General features: G+C 36.3%; 1 protein-coding gene across 1 annotated transcript in view; it reads right to left on the bottom strand.

The window, feature by feature from the left end:
- The window catches only part of Pgap1 (post-GPI attachment to proteins inositol deacylase 1), a 68,947-nt gene extending 66,151 nt beyond the window's left edge, over nucleotides 1–2,796 (bottom strand). Inside the window, exon 1 of the mRNA XM_026408852.2 lies at nucleotides 2,650–2,796. Coding sequence (XP_026264637.1) covers nucleotides 2,650–2,796 — 147 coding nt within the window. The remainder of the gene's footprint in view (nucleotides 1–2,649) is intronic.
- Nucleotides 2,797–17,491: the final 14,695 nt, after the last annotated feature.

The raw sequence follows: 17,491 nt of genomic DNA on the forward strand, positions 1-17,491 counted from the left end.
CTGGAACACAGTAATCACTCAATAAATGACTTGCTAAACAAACATCATACTTAATAACAAAATATGACTCAGATTTTAATATCAACATTTCCTTTCTGAGAGCAACCACTGTGTCATATATATGGAGAGAATCAAACAAATTAATCTATAAGAGAAAACAAGTAATTTCTTCACAAATTTTACAATCTGCTTAAAAGCATGGCTATCATCAAGAAACTTTAAAGGATAATGTGTATTTTATCTGGCAGACTTAAGATATGTTCATGAAACGTTCAGTTAACTCTGACAAAATAAATCTAGGAAAATAGGTAGAGGATGAACAGAAATTAACAAATTTAAATTCAAAACTTCATTTTTGCAGTTTCAAACTCCTGTTCCACCTTAAAAAAAAGGACAATAAATTTAAGTGTTTCAACTACCTTTCTATTTCTTCTGCTGGATGACAGAAGAAGATGCAAATGAGCAGTAAAAAAAACAAATGTCATAAAGGAAGAGAAGAAAACCCATAGACTAGGACAACCCACATGTGGATATCAACATGAGAACAATAAGAAAGCTAGATAAAATTATAATTTAAAATCAGGCAATATTTAAAACGTTTTTAAAACATTATTATTTATATAAAAACCACTTGGTTCTTAAGAGAATAACTTCACTTATCTAAAAATCTCACCATATTCAAAATATCTCATTTCTACAGACAGGTTTTAATTGTATTTGCAAAAAACATAACTGGTGTGCAAAAAAAGAGAGTCAAACATAAATACTATAGTGAATTAACACTGCCTTTTGCAGCCTAAAAGTAAAATTTCTAAAAATGTATATCAAAAACTCCTGCCATTTTATATTACCATATTAACAAACTGACAAAAGTATATAACCCCCAAAGGTAATTTGAACCAAAACAACTAAATACAGACTACTCACAGCAACAACAAAGCCAAACAGCTCTTCTGCATTAGCTACACTCATTTTCTCTTTCCAGTCAATTTCCTGAGACAGAAAATTTATCTGTAAGGTCTGTATGCTTTGTTCCAAATAGGAATTCCTATGATTGCAAATATTAAAATAGCTTCAATAACTGTGGGCAATCTGAGTAAATGGAATTAGTACAGTTGTTCCAAGGTGATTTTATTTTAACCAAAGTCTTCAACGTATAACAAAACTAAAGTGACTACTTCATTCTACTGGGAGTTCTCTAATTATTAAACCACAGGCAATGAAAGGGGATTATAATAAGCTCTACTTCCAGTTTAAAAAAACTAAACTAAAATCCCATGCATTTCACTATTAGACCCTGATAACCATAAGCCAGCATATTCCAGTTTATTTGCTTAGAAATTAACAATGTCCAGTAACATATTAAAATCTCCTTCAATAGCATCCGAAATCCAGTGTTCCATAACTATTTGTGCAAAACCAAGGTAAGGATCTCAAAACAAATAAAATCTAAACTTACTAGAATTTTGCCTATGTGGAAAAGTGTGTTCTTCACCAATTTAAATCTTAAGTTTTAAGATTTGAAAATAACAGCAATGCAATCAAATACTAAACTCCCTCCATAATGATCTGCACACAGAAACGATCCCATCTTGCATTCTTCATCACTCTAAAGAAAAAATCTGCTATGATTTTAAAAGCATACTAAAAATGTACATTATCAATATGTATTATAGTACATATACATCTTATAGGAGTTGTTATATAGGTATTCCATTTAGAAATAAAAGAATCGCTCGGGAGAAATTTCTTTGGACAGCTGTGTAATTTGTCACCTTTTCTTTTTACAGCTGGTCATGAATGAAATTCTAGATTCTACTATGCCCAACTAATGAAGCGACTGACTGAAAACATTTAAAATGGAACAGATGAGATGGGGGGCGGTGACTGAAGGGGCCGAGTCTCTCTTAAATTGCGAACACAGGTGAAAACACAAAATAATACCATGAATAGATTTTTCATGCAACTGGTAAGAAAGCCTGGCTGCTTGGCAATAAGCATGAAAACAGGTGTGCATAAGCACGCACCTACACCCAACCTACAGAACAGGTGGATCTGCAAAAATCGCTACAGGAGGGAAACGGAGGAGTTTCCAGTTTAATTACTCACCAGGTTACTCTTTCGCCCATAGGTAAAACCCTGCAGCCTCTCCAGGTGTATATCTAGCCAATATACACTCTGCAGACGCTCGGTTCTTTCCCAGCAGAGCGAAATCTGATGTGCGTATCACTGGGCGCGAAAGGAAGAATTTAGGTGCATGAGGAGCAAAGAAGGGTGCAGGGGCACCTGTTAAGGCAGGAATGCGAGGAGGACGGAGTTTGGGAGCAGGGGGAAGGGCTGGGCCCCCTAGGAGAAGAGCTGGTGCCCAGGATTTGGGACGGGCGAAGGGAAAAGACCGCGGAGTGAGTAGGACCGGGCAAGGGAGGACGCTCAGGAAACCGCCTGTCAAACACCCCGCGGTGAGAGGCGGGCGCGAAGGGCAGGTAAGGGAATCCGAGGAGGTCTGCAGAGTATTCCCGGGCGGAGAAAAGAGATGCAAGGATGGGGTACGCGGGGCCCCAAAGCTCCGCGAGCCACGGGGGGAAGCGCACAGGAGGACCAGGCGTCTGGTCCGAACCTCTGAGCATCTAGGTGAGGGCGGAATCTTACCTGATACTCGGGGTACTCAAACATGTAGCTCATACTGCATCTGTTCTCCTCGAAACCGAAGAAGACATCCCACAGCCCCAGGGTCGCCATAAAGACCATGAAGACATAAAACGCCAGGTTCCAGAGGTTGACCGAGTGAAGAAACATGGTGGTGCTGCCAAAGCTGCCGCCACCGCCGCCGCGGGGCTGCAAGCACTGACAGAGCGAGCCGAAGACTCCGGGCCGCCCCAGCCGGAGCCAGCCGAGCAGCGCGCGCCTGCGCGTAGCCGGCCGCCCGCGAGCCCGCCGCGCAGTGCGCCTGCGCGCAGCCACCCCGCGGCGCCTCGGGCTGGCGAGTCCCGGGGAACAGGGAGGGGGTGGTGTTTGCAGCGACCACACGAATCTGCCGGAAGAGAGAAAGAGCGAGAAAGCGGAGTGGGCTGGGCTGGAGGGTATAGGGGAAAAGAGGAGGGGGCCAGGAAAAGGAAAAGGGGAGGGAAAGAAAAGAGAGGGGGATGGGAGCCCGGAGGCGCGCTAGCAGAAAAGCTGGAGTGGGTTCCGAATGGAATAAGCTAGGGAGGGGGATGGAGCCCAGATCCGAGAGCCTATTCTTGACTTTTAGCGGTCTGGTCCACGGGCTGAGGGACACCTAAGGCCAATTGGCCATCACTGTCCCCTCCCAAACACCTTTCCCTGCAGCAGTTTAAATGCCCTTCCCGTTGAATTTTGAAATGCCTCAGGCCTCCACGATTTCAGTTCTCCCAGTGGCAACTTAACATTCACTGCTCTTTGGACCAGTTCCCTTTAGAAGGGAACTGATGGTTTCCCCCCTATATTTGACCTCCGACTTAGGTCCTTAGGTAAGGGGCTTAAAAGCTCCCCCGGAGTGGGTCGGGGAAGGGTGGAGGGCTTTTGAGCAGAGAGGAGTCTGCTTTTGGTGTAAGATGAAAACCTGAATCACAAAAGGCATCCTTAATTTTAAAATACATTATGAAAATGTCTGCTAGCGCTGCCGTTCCCAACAGGTATCTGCTTGCTCAGGTTGATGTTATCTTGCCTTGTTCCCTAGAACCTCCACTTCTTTGGGAATTGGTTCCATATTAATGTAAGGAGGCAATTTTACTCTAGCTTCCACTCATACCCTGAAGTGATTTAATTCATTTTGAAGAATTCCGTTTTGGTTTTTGCACAAAGGAGGCGGTAAAAAGAAGCTCAAAACCATTCATGATATGTAGCAGCTTCGAAACACTAGACTGTTTTGAAGAGAAAGACACCACAGTGGTCTTTGAAACTGACCCAGTAGCAGATGGGCTGTGTGTGTGTGTGAATGGTTTTTGGCAATGACTATATTTCATTTCACTAGGGCTGATTTTCTGATACATTTTATGGGCAAAGGATGTTTGGCTCTGACAGATGAAATCAAAGAATTTTAAAACTAAAATGAAGCCTATAGTTTATTTTTTTTTTATAACACACCCGTGTTAGTAAAAATGATCCTGAAAGTGAATACATTCTTTACCGTACACAGAAACATTTGCAAGTCTAAACAAATACAACTAGCTATTGGATGTGAAATATTGATGGAGAAGGAAATAAATGGGGAAGTGCAGAGGCAGGTTCCTTTTATGTATGGAAATGAATTTGGAAGAAGGAGAATACCAGGTGAGGGAACTGTAGGTAACAGTGACCAACAAAGTAGAAGCCTCGAGTAATGTGTATTTGGGATGCATTATATATGAAGTTCTTGTGGTGGTGAATTCACTTGGGAATGTCTTTTATATTCTGTTGATAGGAATCGAGTGTATTAAATTTGTAAAATAACACCAACATGACTGGATTATCAAGAAAAACCTGTTTCAATAAGCACAATATTTAAAGATAAATATGATAAAGAGGAATATACTGTAGACTTTTGATATTGTTAAACCCACAAAAGAGAGCGCCTAGAGGTTGTGGGGTGGAATTGTTACAGAGCTGGGGCCTTCTGAAAAACTGAGGCAGGGCAAAGATACCCACCCCACTCCCCCACCCCCACCACTTCAAACCCCGATTCTTGGGACCAAGTCAGAAAGATTTCAGACAGATCACTCAGAGTAATAGGAATGAATTTATTAAAGGGATGGGACTCTAAGAGAGGAGAGGGACATCATTGTCCCTCTCCTGCACTCCAGTTTTATTGGCAGTCCCAGAGAGTCCTGCCCAGGTCTTCCTCTTGACTTTTACAGCAAGATGACATCAGACCTTCAAGTCCCCACTGTCATGGCAACTCTAGGTTACCTTGGCCCATGCTGACTGGTTCTAATTGGCTTCTAAACCATATATTCGTGCAGATTTTATGGTTAGGAAGAGCTATTTTTATATCCTAGAGTTTCAGGATCTGGTCACAAAAATCTCCTGGGTTCCTCCCATGGGCCGTATCTTGGCCATGCATTTATTCTGCAGTTAACAGGTAGTTTGCTGAGGAATGTGACATATTCTGTCCACTTCGGCCAGGCAAAGCTGCAGGTAAATTGCTTCTTGGAAAAGAAAGCACATCGGAGGGAGGGGGTCAACACAGTGGGCCCATTTTATAGAATTATTCTCTTTGTGTTCCCACCATTCACATCATTCTGTTCCCTAACAGAATTACTAGTTAGTGCAGAGGGTTATAGATCTTGTAGGGAAGGATTTAAGTTATAGATTTAAAAAGGGATATATTGAGTCTGCATGCTCAAGAACATCACAGGCAGAACATCTGCCCCTTATTTCTCTTTGCTTATTATAGGAAATATTATAATAAACAAATCAGAGATAATTCCAGTTTCCCCTATCAACCTATCCCAGCACTTCTTAATGTGTATATGAAATATTTGGAAGTTTTGTTAAAAAGCAAGTCTGATTCAATACTTTTGAGATCGGCCCAGATTCTGCATGTCTAATAAGCTCCTAGGTGATGGCAATATTGCTGGCCAATGGACTACACTTTGAGTAGCAAGAGTCTACCTTACCTGAGGACAGCTACAATGAAGAAAACCCTGAACTTAAAGATGACAGAGTTTACTCTTGATGTGGCTTTCATGAGGTGTGGCAATGAGCTTCCTTGATTATCCTCTCAGGACTGAAATAGAAAGTCAATTGAATGGGTATGTTTATAATCTTCCTATACTACTTTTTAACACCCCCCCCATCCATCATTATCTTCTTCTGACCTCACTTTCTTTATATCTAACCTAACCCTACCAAACATTACTTCAATATCCTCTGACATTGCTGTCAACTTCCATGAAGTCTTGTCTTTCTATCCAACTGTACTTATAGACTTCCACCCTTGGTTTAATATAGTCTTACTTAGCTCTGACATTAGTATATCTGAGAGTACTACTGGATAAAATGACACGATCATTTGAATTACAGTCCCAAAATACCTGTATATGGTTCTGGTGAGCTTCCTCTCCTATTTTTCAAACCACTACTTTTTAAAAAAATTGTTTATTCTAATTTGTTACATACAATATCAGAATGCATTTCAATTCATATTACACATATAGAGCACAATTTTTCATTCCTCTGGTTACACAAAGTAGAGTCACACCATTGTGTCTTCATTCATGTACTTAGGGTAATGATGTTCATCTCATTCCACCATCTTTCCTACCCCTATGCCCCCTCCTTTTCCCTCCCTCCCCTTTATCCTATCTAGAGTTCCTTCATTCTTCCCATGCCCCCCCACCACATACCCATTATGAATCAGCATCCTCATACCAGAGATAACATACGGCATTGATTTTTTGGAATTGGTTTACTTTGCTTAGCATAAATATTCTCCAACGCCATCCATTTACCTGCAAATGCCATGATTTTAACCTCTTTTAATGCTGAGTAATATTCCATTGTGTGTACATACTACGTTTTCTTTATCCATTCATCTAATGAAGGACATCTAGGTTGGTTCCACAACTTTGCTTCTGTGAAACTTGTTGCTATAAAAATTGAAGTAGCTGTGCCCTGTAGTATGCTGTTTTTAAGTCCTTTGGGTATAAACTGAAGAGTGGGATAGCTGGGTCAAATGGTGGTTCCATTCCCAGTTTTCCAAGGAATCTCCCAACTGCTTTCCAGATTGGCTGCACTAATTTGCAAGCCCACCAGCAATGTATAAGTGTACCTTTTCCCTCACATCCTTGCCAACACTTACTATTGTTTGTATTCTTAACAGCTGCCATTCTGGTTGGAGTGAGATGAAATCTTAGAGTACTTTTGATTTGCTTTTCTCTAATTGCTACAGATGTTGAACATGTTTTCATATATTTGTTGATTGATTGTATAACATCTTCTGAGAAGTGTCTGTTCGGTTCCCTGGCCCATTTATTGATTGGGTTATTTGGGTTGTTTTTTTGTTTTGTTTTGTTTTTTTGGTGTTAAGATTTTTGAGTTCTTTATATATCCTGGAGATTAGTGCTCTATCTGATGCATGTGGTAAAAATTTGCTCCCATTCTGTAGGCTCTCTATTCACTTCACTGATTGTTTCTCTTGCTGAGAAGAAGTTTTTAGTTTGAATCCATCCCATTTATTGATTCTTGATTTATTTCTTGTGCAATAGGAATCGTATTAAGGAAGTCAGGGCCTACTCTGACATGATGGAGATTTGGGTCACTTTTTCTTCTATTAGGCGCAGGGTCTCTGGTTTAATTTCTAGGTCCTTAATCCAGTTTGTGTTGAGTTTTGTGCATGATGAGAGATAGGGGTTGATCTTAACCAAAAGGCTGAGAAGTGATCAAACCACTACTTTTTAAACACTATACATCTTTTCTCCCCTTCTCTTTTAGATTATTAGTACTTAAACTTATTTTTATATTTATAGAGTTAATTTAAAAATTTTTTTTTAGTTGTAGATGGACACAATATCTTTATTTACTTATTTGTATCTTGTAGTACTGAGGATCGAACCCAACACCTCATGCATGCGAGGCAAGCGCTCTACCACTGAGCTACAACCCAGCCCTATAGAGTTAATTTTGACTTTCTGGGTGCACTTGCTTAAGCTTTTCATTCCCAAGTTCATCATCTCCACCTAATCCTATTTAGTTAATACATCTAACTGCCTGGAAGAATACCTGGTATGCAATAGGTGTTATCATTTTACTTTGCTGTCCTTCAAACATACTAAAAGCAATGTTCCAGTCATTCCCACCCTATTCATCTTTCTTTTCAGGGAATTAGTTCTACCAACTTAAGTTCTCTGTCATCTGTTCTCAATTCCCCCAAATCTATAAATTTGCTTAGGTCTTATTTATTTTACAAAAGAAAAATCCTCCTTGTAACTATCATTTGTATCTTCACCTTCTCATTCCAGTCCGGGTTCCTAAAGATCCTAAGAGATCTCCAATTCCTTATCTCCTATTCATGACTCAACACACAGTAATGTTTGATGCCCGCCCCCACTCCTGTGGAACTTTTCTTGCAAAGGTTAAACCTTTGATCTAATTACAATAGACACTTTTCAGTCTTACTTGATCTTCCTGTTTCTTCTTTAAAACATTCTACTCCGTTGTCTTCCTTAATAACATTGTCTACAGGGTTTTCTCCTACTCTTTTAACCTCTCAGTTTCCATCCCTCCCAACTTACTTTTCCTTGTCTAGAGTCAATGTGTTTTAGTCAGCTTTTTCACTGCTGTGACCAAAAGATCTGACTAGAACAACTATAGAGGAGAAGGGTCTCTTAGAGGGCTCATGGTTTCAGAGGTCTCCATCCATAGACAAGAGACTCCATTCCTTGGGGCTCCAGGTGAGGCAGGACATCATGGCAAAAAAGTGTGGCTGAGGGAACCAGCTCACATGTGATAAGGAAACACAGAGAGATTCCACTCTCCAGATACAAACATACACACCAAAGCCATGCCCTAATTCCTACCTCCTCCAGCCACCCACTACCACTTCAGTTAATCCCATTAGGGATTAACACACTGATTAGGCTAAGGCTATAACCCAATCATTTCTCCTCCAAACCTTCTTGCATTGTCTCATGTGAACTTTTGTGGGACACCTCACATCCAAACCATAACACAAGTGTTTTCTTGGTTGCAAGAAACTCAGAATTCCAAAAATAAGATGACAAGTTAGGACACATGCTGACTACAGGATGTACACTGTTCCCTAATGTCACTCCCAATTCCAAATCTAAACCATCTTTTAGCTGATCATCACTAACTACAACTCCTCTCTTTGTCAATTTAGTTCAAAATCCTACTTTGGATAGTGGTATTAGGGAGGAAGGAAAGCAACCGCTGGTTGGTCTAGGTGATCCTTTTAAATCAGGCCTCACGAATAAAAAACTATTAAGGATTTGGAATAGGTGAGACTGAAAGAGTAAACTGGAGCCAGAACCATAGTAGACAAGGAAATTTGAGTTTTATACAATAAATAATTGGAAGTGAGTGAACATTTATAAAATGGGAAAATTTTAGAGTTGAGTGTTGAGAAGACTCAGTCTTGTATCAATGTCTGGCTAGACCACATACATCATGAAGTTTCCTATTCAGACTAGCAGGAAGGTGTGGATTTAACTCAAGTGGAAGGAAATAAGGAATTTTTTGTTGTTCTATATTACAAAGAAATATACAGCATATTTGGATAACTAATAAAGAATGATTTGGTCAAATAATGTGGAAAGATCTCCAAGACATATATTTTAAGGGAAAAAACAAGTTGCAGAATAGTGCATATATATCCTGTGCTTTGTACAACAAAGAAATACTGAAAAGAGATAAATGTTAGCAAGAAAAAGGAAGGAATGAGATGAAGGAGGCAGGTGTATAAGCACTAGTTATGGATTTCTATCTTTTTTTTTTTACTCTGAACTGTAAACATAAAATTACTAGCCAAAATTAAATGATTTAAAAGCAATTCTATAAGTAAAAACCAATTGAAACAATGAATGTAACTGCTGGAGTTTAAATTTGGAACGTCCCCCAAAGGCTCAGGTGTTGAAGGCTTAATTCCCAGTTGGTGGTGCTATTGAGAGGTGGTAGAAACTTTTGAAGGTGGGGGCCTAATTGGAGAAAGTAGGTTACTAGGGCAAGTCTTGTCTCTGCCCCAGCTCTCCCTTTCTTGCCCCTTCTCTCTATTTCTCTTCTTCCTAATCACTATGAAGTGAGCAACTCTGCTCTACTACAGGCTTCCCACCATGATGTCCTGCCTTGCCAAAGGTCTAAAGCTACAGGTCCTAGTAACTACTGAAACCATGAGCCAAAAAAAATCTTTCCTCTGTTAATTTTCTTAGGTATTTTGCCACAGTCATAGAAAGCTGAGTAACAGTAACTACATAAAATTAATAAAACCGTATCTCCCCCCCCCCAAAAAAAAGATTTATCTCAAATGATTTCAGAACATAATACTTTGTACATCCTTAGTGAAATGCATTCTACGAACAAAAGGAACTACAAACAAATATTAATCTCCAGTAGGTTCCTTGTAAACAGTAATATTAGTTTTGTTATTTGGGAACTATTCTCTTTACATTATAGGAGAATACAAACATGTACTTATGATAAACTATTCTTAAGAATTAAGATTTTTCAGTGCAAGAAAATAAACAATTAAAATTCAAAGAAATAAAAGAAAATGATGCAGCCCAAGTCTCTTATAGGTATTAGATTGAGAAATACAGATTATCAAGCCAAAATAAAAGGAACAAAATTAATTTCTTGTTAAAATAAGTGTATCTATTTTTAATACATTCTGTTTGACACTTTAATCCAAAATTGCAGTTATTTAATTAATTTTAAAATATTGAATTTGTTTACTTTCAAAAAGGAAGGAGAATAACAGCCTATACATCAATAATAGCTTTGAAAATAGAAACAAAGCAGAAAAAATCTGGAGGGCTATTGACTGAATTATTATACCAGACAGGGGAAAAGGATTCAGAAATGACTCCTTAGTTCAAGTCCTGCTAACTAGAAAACTGTATTGCTATGTAAAGAAATAAGAAGAAGAAAATCAGAGAAGAGGCCATTTTGGTGGGAAAAGTAACTTTCTGTTTTAAATATAATTTAGTTGGATATTTTCAGCAATCAATGGGAAATGTAGAGGCTTGCCATGAAAAAGAGTTCAGCATTCTTAGAATCCAAGGCGGGGCGGGGGGTGGGGAACTTTAGTAGAAATTCTCATTTATAAGACCCAAAGCTTAGAATCCAAAATCAAGTGAAAACTTGGAGACCAAAATTCTAAACCCAGGAACATAAAACTAAGGAAGTAAAAGGAAAGAGAATACAAGAAGACTGATAAAAGTTGTCAGAGAGGAGGGAGAATCAAGAAAGTAGTATTTCAGGAAAGGGAGAGGAGATAGTAGCCATAAGTGTCAAACAGTTCACATATCACAAAGAATAGGCAATGGATTTGGTGTAGGAAATCTGTCTTTAGGAAATAATCCAAAGATTTATGCAAAAATAAAATAACCACAGCATTGTTTACGATATTAAAAAATGTTTGAAATGCCCTACATACAAATGTTCCCTATTCCCATTCTTCTTAAAAATAGGTAAGCAAATTATGTTATACATATACTATGTAGTACTATGCAGCAATTAAAATTATGTTTTAAAGAATGTTATAATAGAAGATAATGTTGAAGAAAATGAAACAAAATTATATACACAGTATGTTCTCAGATATATACAATCCATAAAAATATCTTCAAGAATTATGAGAAAATATTAACATTATTTACCTCTTGGTAATGGGAATATGAATGATAATTTTAGGCTTCTTTCTATTTTTTCTCTGCTTTCCAAATTTGTTATAATAAGCACTTTTTTAAAAAAAACTCAAAACATTTAATCATTATTATTAATACAGCCACTATATCATCAAATAAATTGAAATTTGGTTAAGATGTATTTACTGATATGTTCTATATTATAGAAGTTTTGAAAATGTATGCATTGTATGATACATTAAAATCTCTTTAAATATGATACCTCAAAAAATGTAAGATTATTATTTTGTGTTTGACATATGAGAAGAAAATTTCCTGGTTTACTGGAGGAGTACTGGTTACATGTCATGTTTAAAGTTTTACATTGGGATAATAACAAGAAATGAAGTCTACAAATACATTTAATAAACATTTGCACTGTAATATCCATTGCTTCGTCTGTTTCTCTGCACAGAGTTAATTTCCATTTTTTCTGAATTAGATCCTTTAGTAGTTCTTTGAAGAAGGGTCTATGGGTAAACTCTCCTAAAATATGTATATCTGATAATGTTTTTATTTTCTTCTAGAATGATAACCCAGTCAAATATATAATTCTCCATAGATTTTTTTTACTTCAATACTTAGAAGATGTTTTTTATTGTTTTCTGGCATCTGTTGGGGCTGATGAGAAGTCTGTTCTCAGTAAGATTTCCATTTCTTTGTTGGAAAGCTGCTGTTCATCTCTTCTCATTAAAAAGATTTTTTTTCCTTTCTTTGACATTCCTTAGTTCTCCATATGCTTATTAAGGTATAGTTTGGATTTTATTTATTTTCCTTTGGATTTAGGATACTTTTTCACATTTGTGTATTCACCTTTTTTTCAATTCTGGAAATTTCTCAATCATTATTACTTCAATGTTCCCTATACCCATTCTTCTTAAAAACATTTAGATATATTTGGAGGCATCTCATTCTATCTTACAGATCATTAAACCCCTCATAGCTTTTTATTTCTCTATGCTATGTTCTTAATGAATTGCTTAAATACATTTTCCAATTCATGCTTTTAAATGTTACCTGTTATTTCTACTATCCACTGAAAAAAATTAACTTTTCTGATATCAATGACTATATTTTTTGTATCCAGAATTTCTGGGGTTTTTTAATATTTATTTTTTAGTTGTAGTTGGGCATAATGCCTTTATTTTAATTCGGTGTGGAGGATCAAACCCAGGGTCCCGCACATGCTAGACAAGCATTCCACCATTGAGCCACAACCCTAACCTCCAGAATTTCTGGTACTCTAAAAAACATTTTATTCTTTTTTTAAACACTTTTTAAAATATTTATTTCTTAGGTATAGATGGACACAACACACTGCCTTTATTTTTATTAAGTGCTGAGATTGGAAAAACATTTTATTCTTACTTTATGACATCCATTCTTGTTTTTTAAAATCTCTTTGCATATTTTAAGCATACTATTTCTCTATTATCTAGAGTTCCTTCTTGTTATTTCTCCCATGTTTTGCATATGCTATCATTCATAATGTCAGATTCTCTCAAATGCTTCATAATTTTGGTTCATGAGCTCATCTTTAACATGAATTATATACTGCAAGGTCTTATGCTTCTCCTGTTATTCAGGCGTTCCTCTGGATGAATTACATAAATTTCTTGATTCTGGATTTTTATAACATAAAAATAGCCTGAAAAATTGGAATCACTCCCACACATTAAAAGTCTGAGATGGTATTTTTTTTGTGTGTTTGATCCTATTCAATCAATTATCAGTGTAGAGTACAGAGGTTCAAAACTTGTGACTCTCTCTCTGTGGCACTTTATGAATTTTTTCTTTTTATAGAGTTTGGCAGTGTAGCAAAAGAAAAATATTAATCTAGAATTTCTAAGAATTTGGAATGGAGATAAAGGGATAGAGAAACTAATTTTCTCTAAGCTAGTTCTTTGGCAATACTAACTAGTACTCCTTATACATCTTAAATACTAAAAAAGAAAAGTCACTTTAGGAATGTTATTTTAAGTGAGTAGTAAGGTGAGGATGGAAGGCAAATAAAAGTGTTTTTAAAAACATAGAAGTAAGAAAAAACAAGACTGAAAAGATAGATTATAAAAAGGGGGGAGGGAGATAGACTATCTCTAAGAAAGTACTGTGCTCACAATTTTTTTTTTTTTTTTTTTTTTTACTAGAAGGGCACCAAAGTACATTTGAGTGGTTGGATAGGAGCTAATGAGGAAAGTTCTTAGATGAAGAAAATAAGGAAGAGAAACATCTTTTTTCAGAAACATGGAATGGAAGAAAATATTGAGGCAGAGAAAATTAAGGTGGGAAAGCTTTCACTGGATGGTCTTAATTTCTATGTAGGAACAAAGTCTACTTCTTATAGTGAGAATCAGCACTCAAAAGAGGGTATAAATGTTTGAGAATTGTTTTAAGAAATGAAATTGCAATCAATAAGAGCCGATCAATACTGAGGACCCTGTCGGCAGTGTTTTGCACCGTTGCTCCCTAATTTTCCTGGTCTTCTCAGCTAATATAAATCTCTGATTTTTCTGTATCTCTCTCATGAAGGCAAAAAAACATATAGGGGCTATGTTGTCACAAAATATTTAGTTGACTATTTGTGCTAACCTCTGTGATAATGACTGGGATGAGAGATAAATGAGATATAGTCACTGATGTCAAGGAACTAACTGTCATGAGCAGTTATTATTGACTCAGTCTGAGGTTCAGTTAGATTCAATTTTATTGATGCTCATCACACTTCAAACACACATCCTAATTCTAAGTCCTAACTGAGTCTACACCCAAGGGTCCCAGACGCTCACCTGTGACATGCATGTCTTAAGTCTGGATTGCTGGAACTTAATCTGGGCTGGAGGAGTCTGGTGCAGGGGGGACAACAGTGATAGAGACCTCTGTCTTTCTATCTTGGTGAGGTCTGGGGTGTCTGCCCCCGGTGTAGACTCTTTCATCACGAACTTAAATCTAAGTTCTGCAGTTTATCTAAGTTTGCAGTTCACTTTACATCATGGGCACATTACTAATGGTCTTTATCCAACACATACACTAATTAATATAATCAACAATCAATAATCCTATAATATTTCTAGTACTCATATCACTAATGGCCTTAAGGTGGGTACAAAAGGTAAGTGCGCTACAGTGTGGTGTTAGAAAAGAGACATGAACAAGGAGTATTGGAACATAAAAGAGGAAATTTAACTGTGTAGGGAGAAAAGGATCCCAGAGAAGAGTAAGTTATGTATACAGTGTTATAATCAGAGACCAAGGAGTGCATATTGAATTACTGAATAATAGATAGATAGAATAGACAGAAACATGGCTGTGGTTGGAAGACTTGAGAGGGTGAATTTCCCACAATTCAAGATACCAAGTGGCTTTCTAATCATTCAGATGATGTTTGCTTATGACACTTTCTGAAAATCATACAGATCCATAATTTACTCCAAACTTAAATATGGTTATTAAAGCCACATTTGTCAGTTCTTTCATTTGTATACATGGTCATATCATGTTTACTTCTTATACCATATGGCTTGTTTTTAAACAACAGATAAGATTTTTGGAGCAATATTACATTTAAATACTTATAAACTTTAATGAAGATATAAGGAGGACTGGATCAGGAGATTGGCCTTCTAGACCTATAGGTTCTGCCACCCAAGCATGACTTGGGGCAAGTGTCTTGGTTCTCCAGTCCTCTGTTTTCTCACATGTAAAATGACTTGACAATGATTTCTGAAAGTTTATGGCTCATATTCTAAATCAATTAAAGTTTTTAAAACTTAATGTAATCTTACATAAGCCACCATATTATAATCATTTGACAATCAGCTCTCAACTGAAATACTTATTAAATTTATTAATATATCAGTTTCTCAGAAAACATTATAGGTTTAAGCTCCCTTTAGTTTTTATTTACTGGAGGCAATTTAGAATTGTTAAGAAGACAGTCATGTTAACTAGATTTTATGCACTGGAAGAAAATTTTGCTGTCACGTAAACAAATCTAGTTGTTTTCTAAAATTAATTTCACTAAATTATACTGGTCTCAATGCTCACTATAAGTTTTTAAAATAAGCTTTATTTCTTCCTTATCTTAAGAAAATTCCCAATATATAGTGGATTGGCTTTTAGAAACTAACATTTATCACACTCAGTTAGCTTAAAGATTTCTCACGCTTGTTACTTATACCTCCTAGTGTCTTATATGTAGTAGACATTCAATAAATATTTATTTTTAATTTATTTGAAAATAAGTCAGATTCTACAGCTATAATCATAAAACCTCACCTTTTCTTTGATGCTTCAAAGCTTAAAAAGAAAACAAGAAAATATAATGCCAGCAGCTCTGTGGCTGCCAGCTCTGTTTCCAAGGAAACCGAGAGTAGATCATCAAAAACAAAATAAGGTTTTCCAACCTGATTACCCTTTTTTCACCAGTTCAATCTTCATTGCTGCAAAATGAAAGGCAATATAACCTCAGCCTTGCAATCCAAAATTTAATTCTGTTTGTGCTGTCTCCCACGATTAAAACCAGGCAAAAATTGTAATCTCTTGGGTTCTATGTTGGTTTGCTTGTAGAGAGAACTAAACTCCTTCACAAGGATGAAGAATACCCTGTGAATATAAAACATTATGTACGTTTACTAAATAGCCTAGTATATTTTCACCTCTAAACTGTCATATAAATATTATTGAATCTCAGATTTTATATTTTGGGGGGAGTAACATAAGAAAGTAATGGGAATTTATAAGAAAAGGATAAATACTTCTAGCATAAAATATTCTATTTGAAGAGATAAGGAGAAAGTGAACAGGAGAGAAATTAAGGGTAAAATAATCAGATATTGATTCAAATGAGTAAAATGCCTCCATAACTTGATATTTGTTAAAATATTTGTACCTAATAACTATGGATAAAGTTATAATCATGAAAAATAACAGCTATAGATATTCTGTTATTATAGATAACAAAAGCTTGGTTTAGCATTATTGTTACCCAGTGTAGTACTATGTGTTTTATAAAGCAGTATTCTTCTATTTAAAATTTTAGTTGAAACCAAAGGATTCTTTCTGGGGCAAAATTGTTTTAATGGAAGTAAGATTAAATTTAAGAGACTTTAGTTGACATCTTAGTAATTTCAGATAGTAAATAATGAAATTCAGACACTAGATTTAAGGGAAGAATGCCTCATATAATTATTATATGGGGTCTTCTTTACACATGGTTTCTCTTTATATATCTATTTCCTCCAAAAAATTACAGCTTTTCAAGGGCATGGGATCTTGGTCATTTTTTATATCTAATCCCACTAAAGGACCTTTTAAGTGCAGGTATTACATATTTATTTTTGAATAAAATTTTAAATTTATCTAAGTAACACCCTAATCTTTAATTAAATGTTTATCTACTTTGGGGCTTGTTGCAATGAAATGCAAACTTTGTGATATTCAAACACATTTGTATTTTAAACATTAACAGGCAGGGTAGTTTACATACTGTAAAACAACTCTCAATACTTAGTTCTTAAAAAATACTTGGAGAATAAAATATGAATTTGAAAAATTAGTTTAGCTAATAAAATGCTTTATGTTAAAAGAATAGCAATAACATGGTTATGTTAAAAGAGGCTACCAACAACATGTGGAACAAATATGTACTTATTTTGAGAACAGTTAGGCACTAACATGGTTGGTTTGGTTAAAGCACATGTTCAAGTATTTAAGCAAAGCATGGAACTTGAGACCTATGGAAATAATAGTGAAACATATGGACATGTGTCCTCATCTGAATATTGAGGAAGTTGAACTAAATCAGGAGTCAGCAATCTTTCTGTAAAGTGCCAGATAATAAGTGTTTTTGTTCTTGCGGGTCATAAGGTTTCTGTTACAGCTAATCAACTCTGGCACTGTAGCATGAAAGGAGCTATAGACAATAGTTAAATGAATGAATATTGCTGTGCTCTAATAGAATTTTATTTACAGAAACTTTCAGGGGGCCAGATTTGGCCTGTTAGCCATGGTTTGCTGATCCCTAAGCTAGAAGATATCTACTTCAGTATTCCAGATTCAATATTCTTTATCTGTAAATATTAAAAATTAGCCAACATGGATTTTCTAATTTTCCAAACTCTTTAGACATCAGT

Source organism: Urocitellus parryii, chromosome 1 (assembly GCF_045843805.1).
Source record: "Urocitellus parryii isolate mUroPar1 chromosome 1, mUroPar1.hap1, whole genome shotgun sequence".
NCBI classification, from domain to species: domain Eukaryota; kingdom Metazoa; phylum Chordata; class Mammalia; order Rodentia; family Sciuridae; genus Urocitellus; species Urocitellus parryii.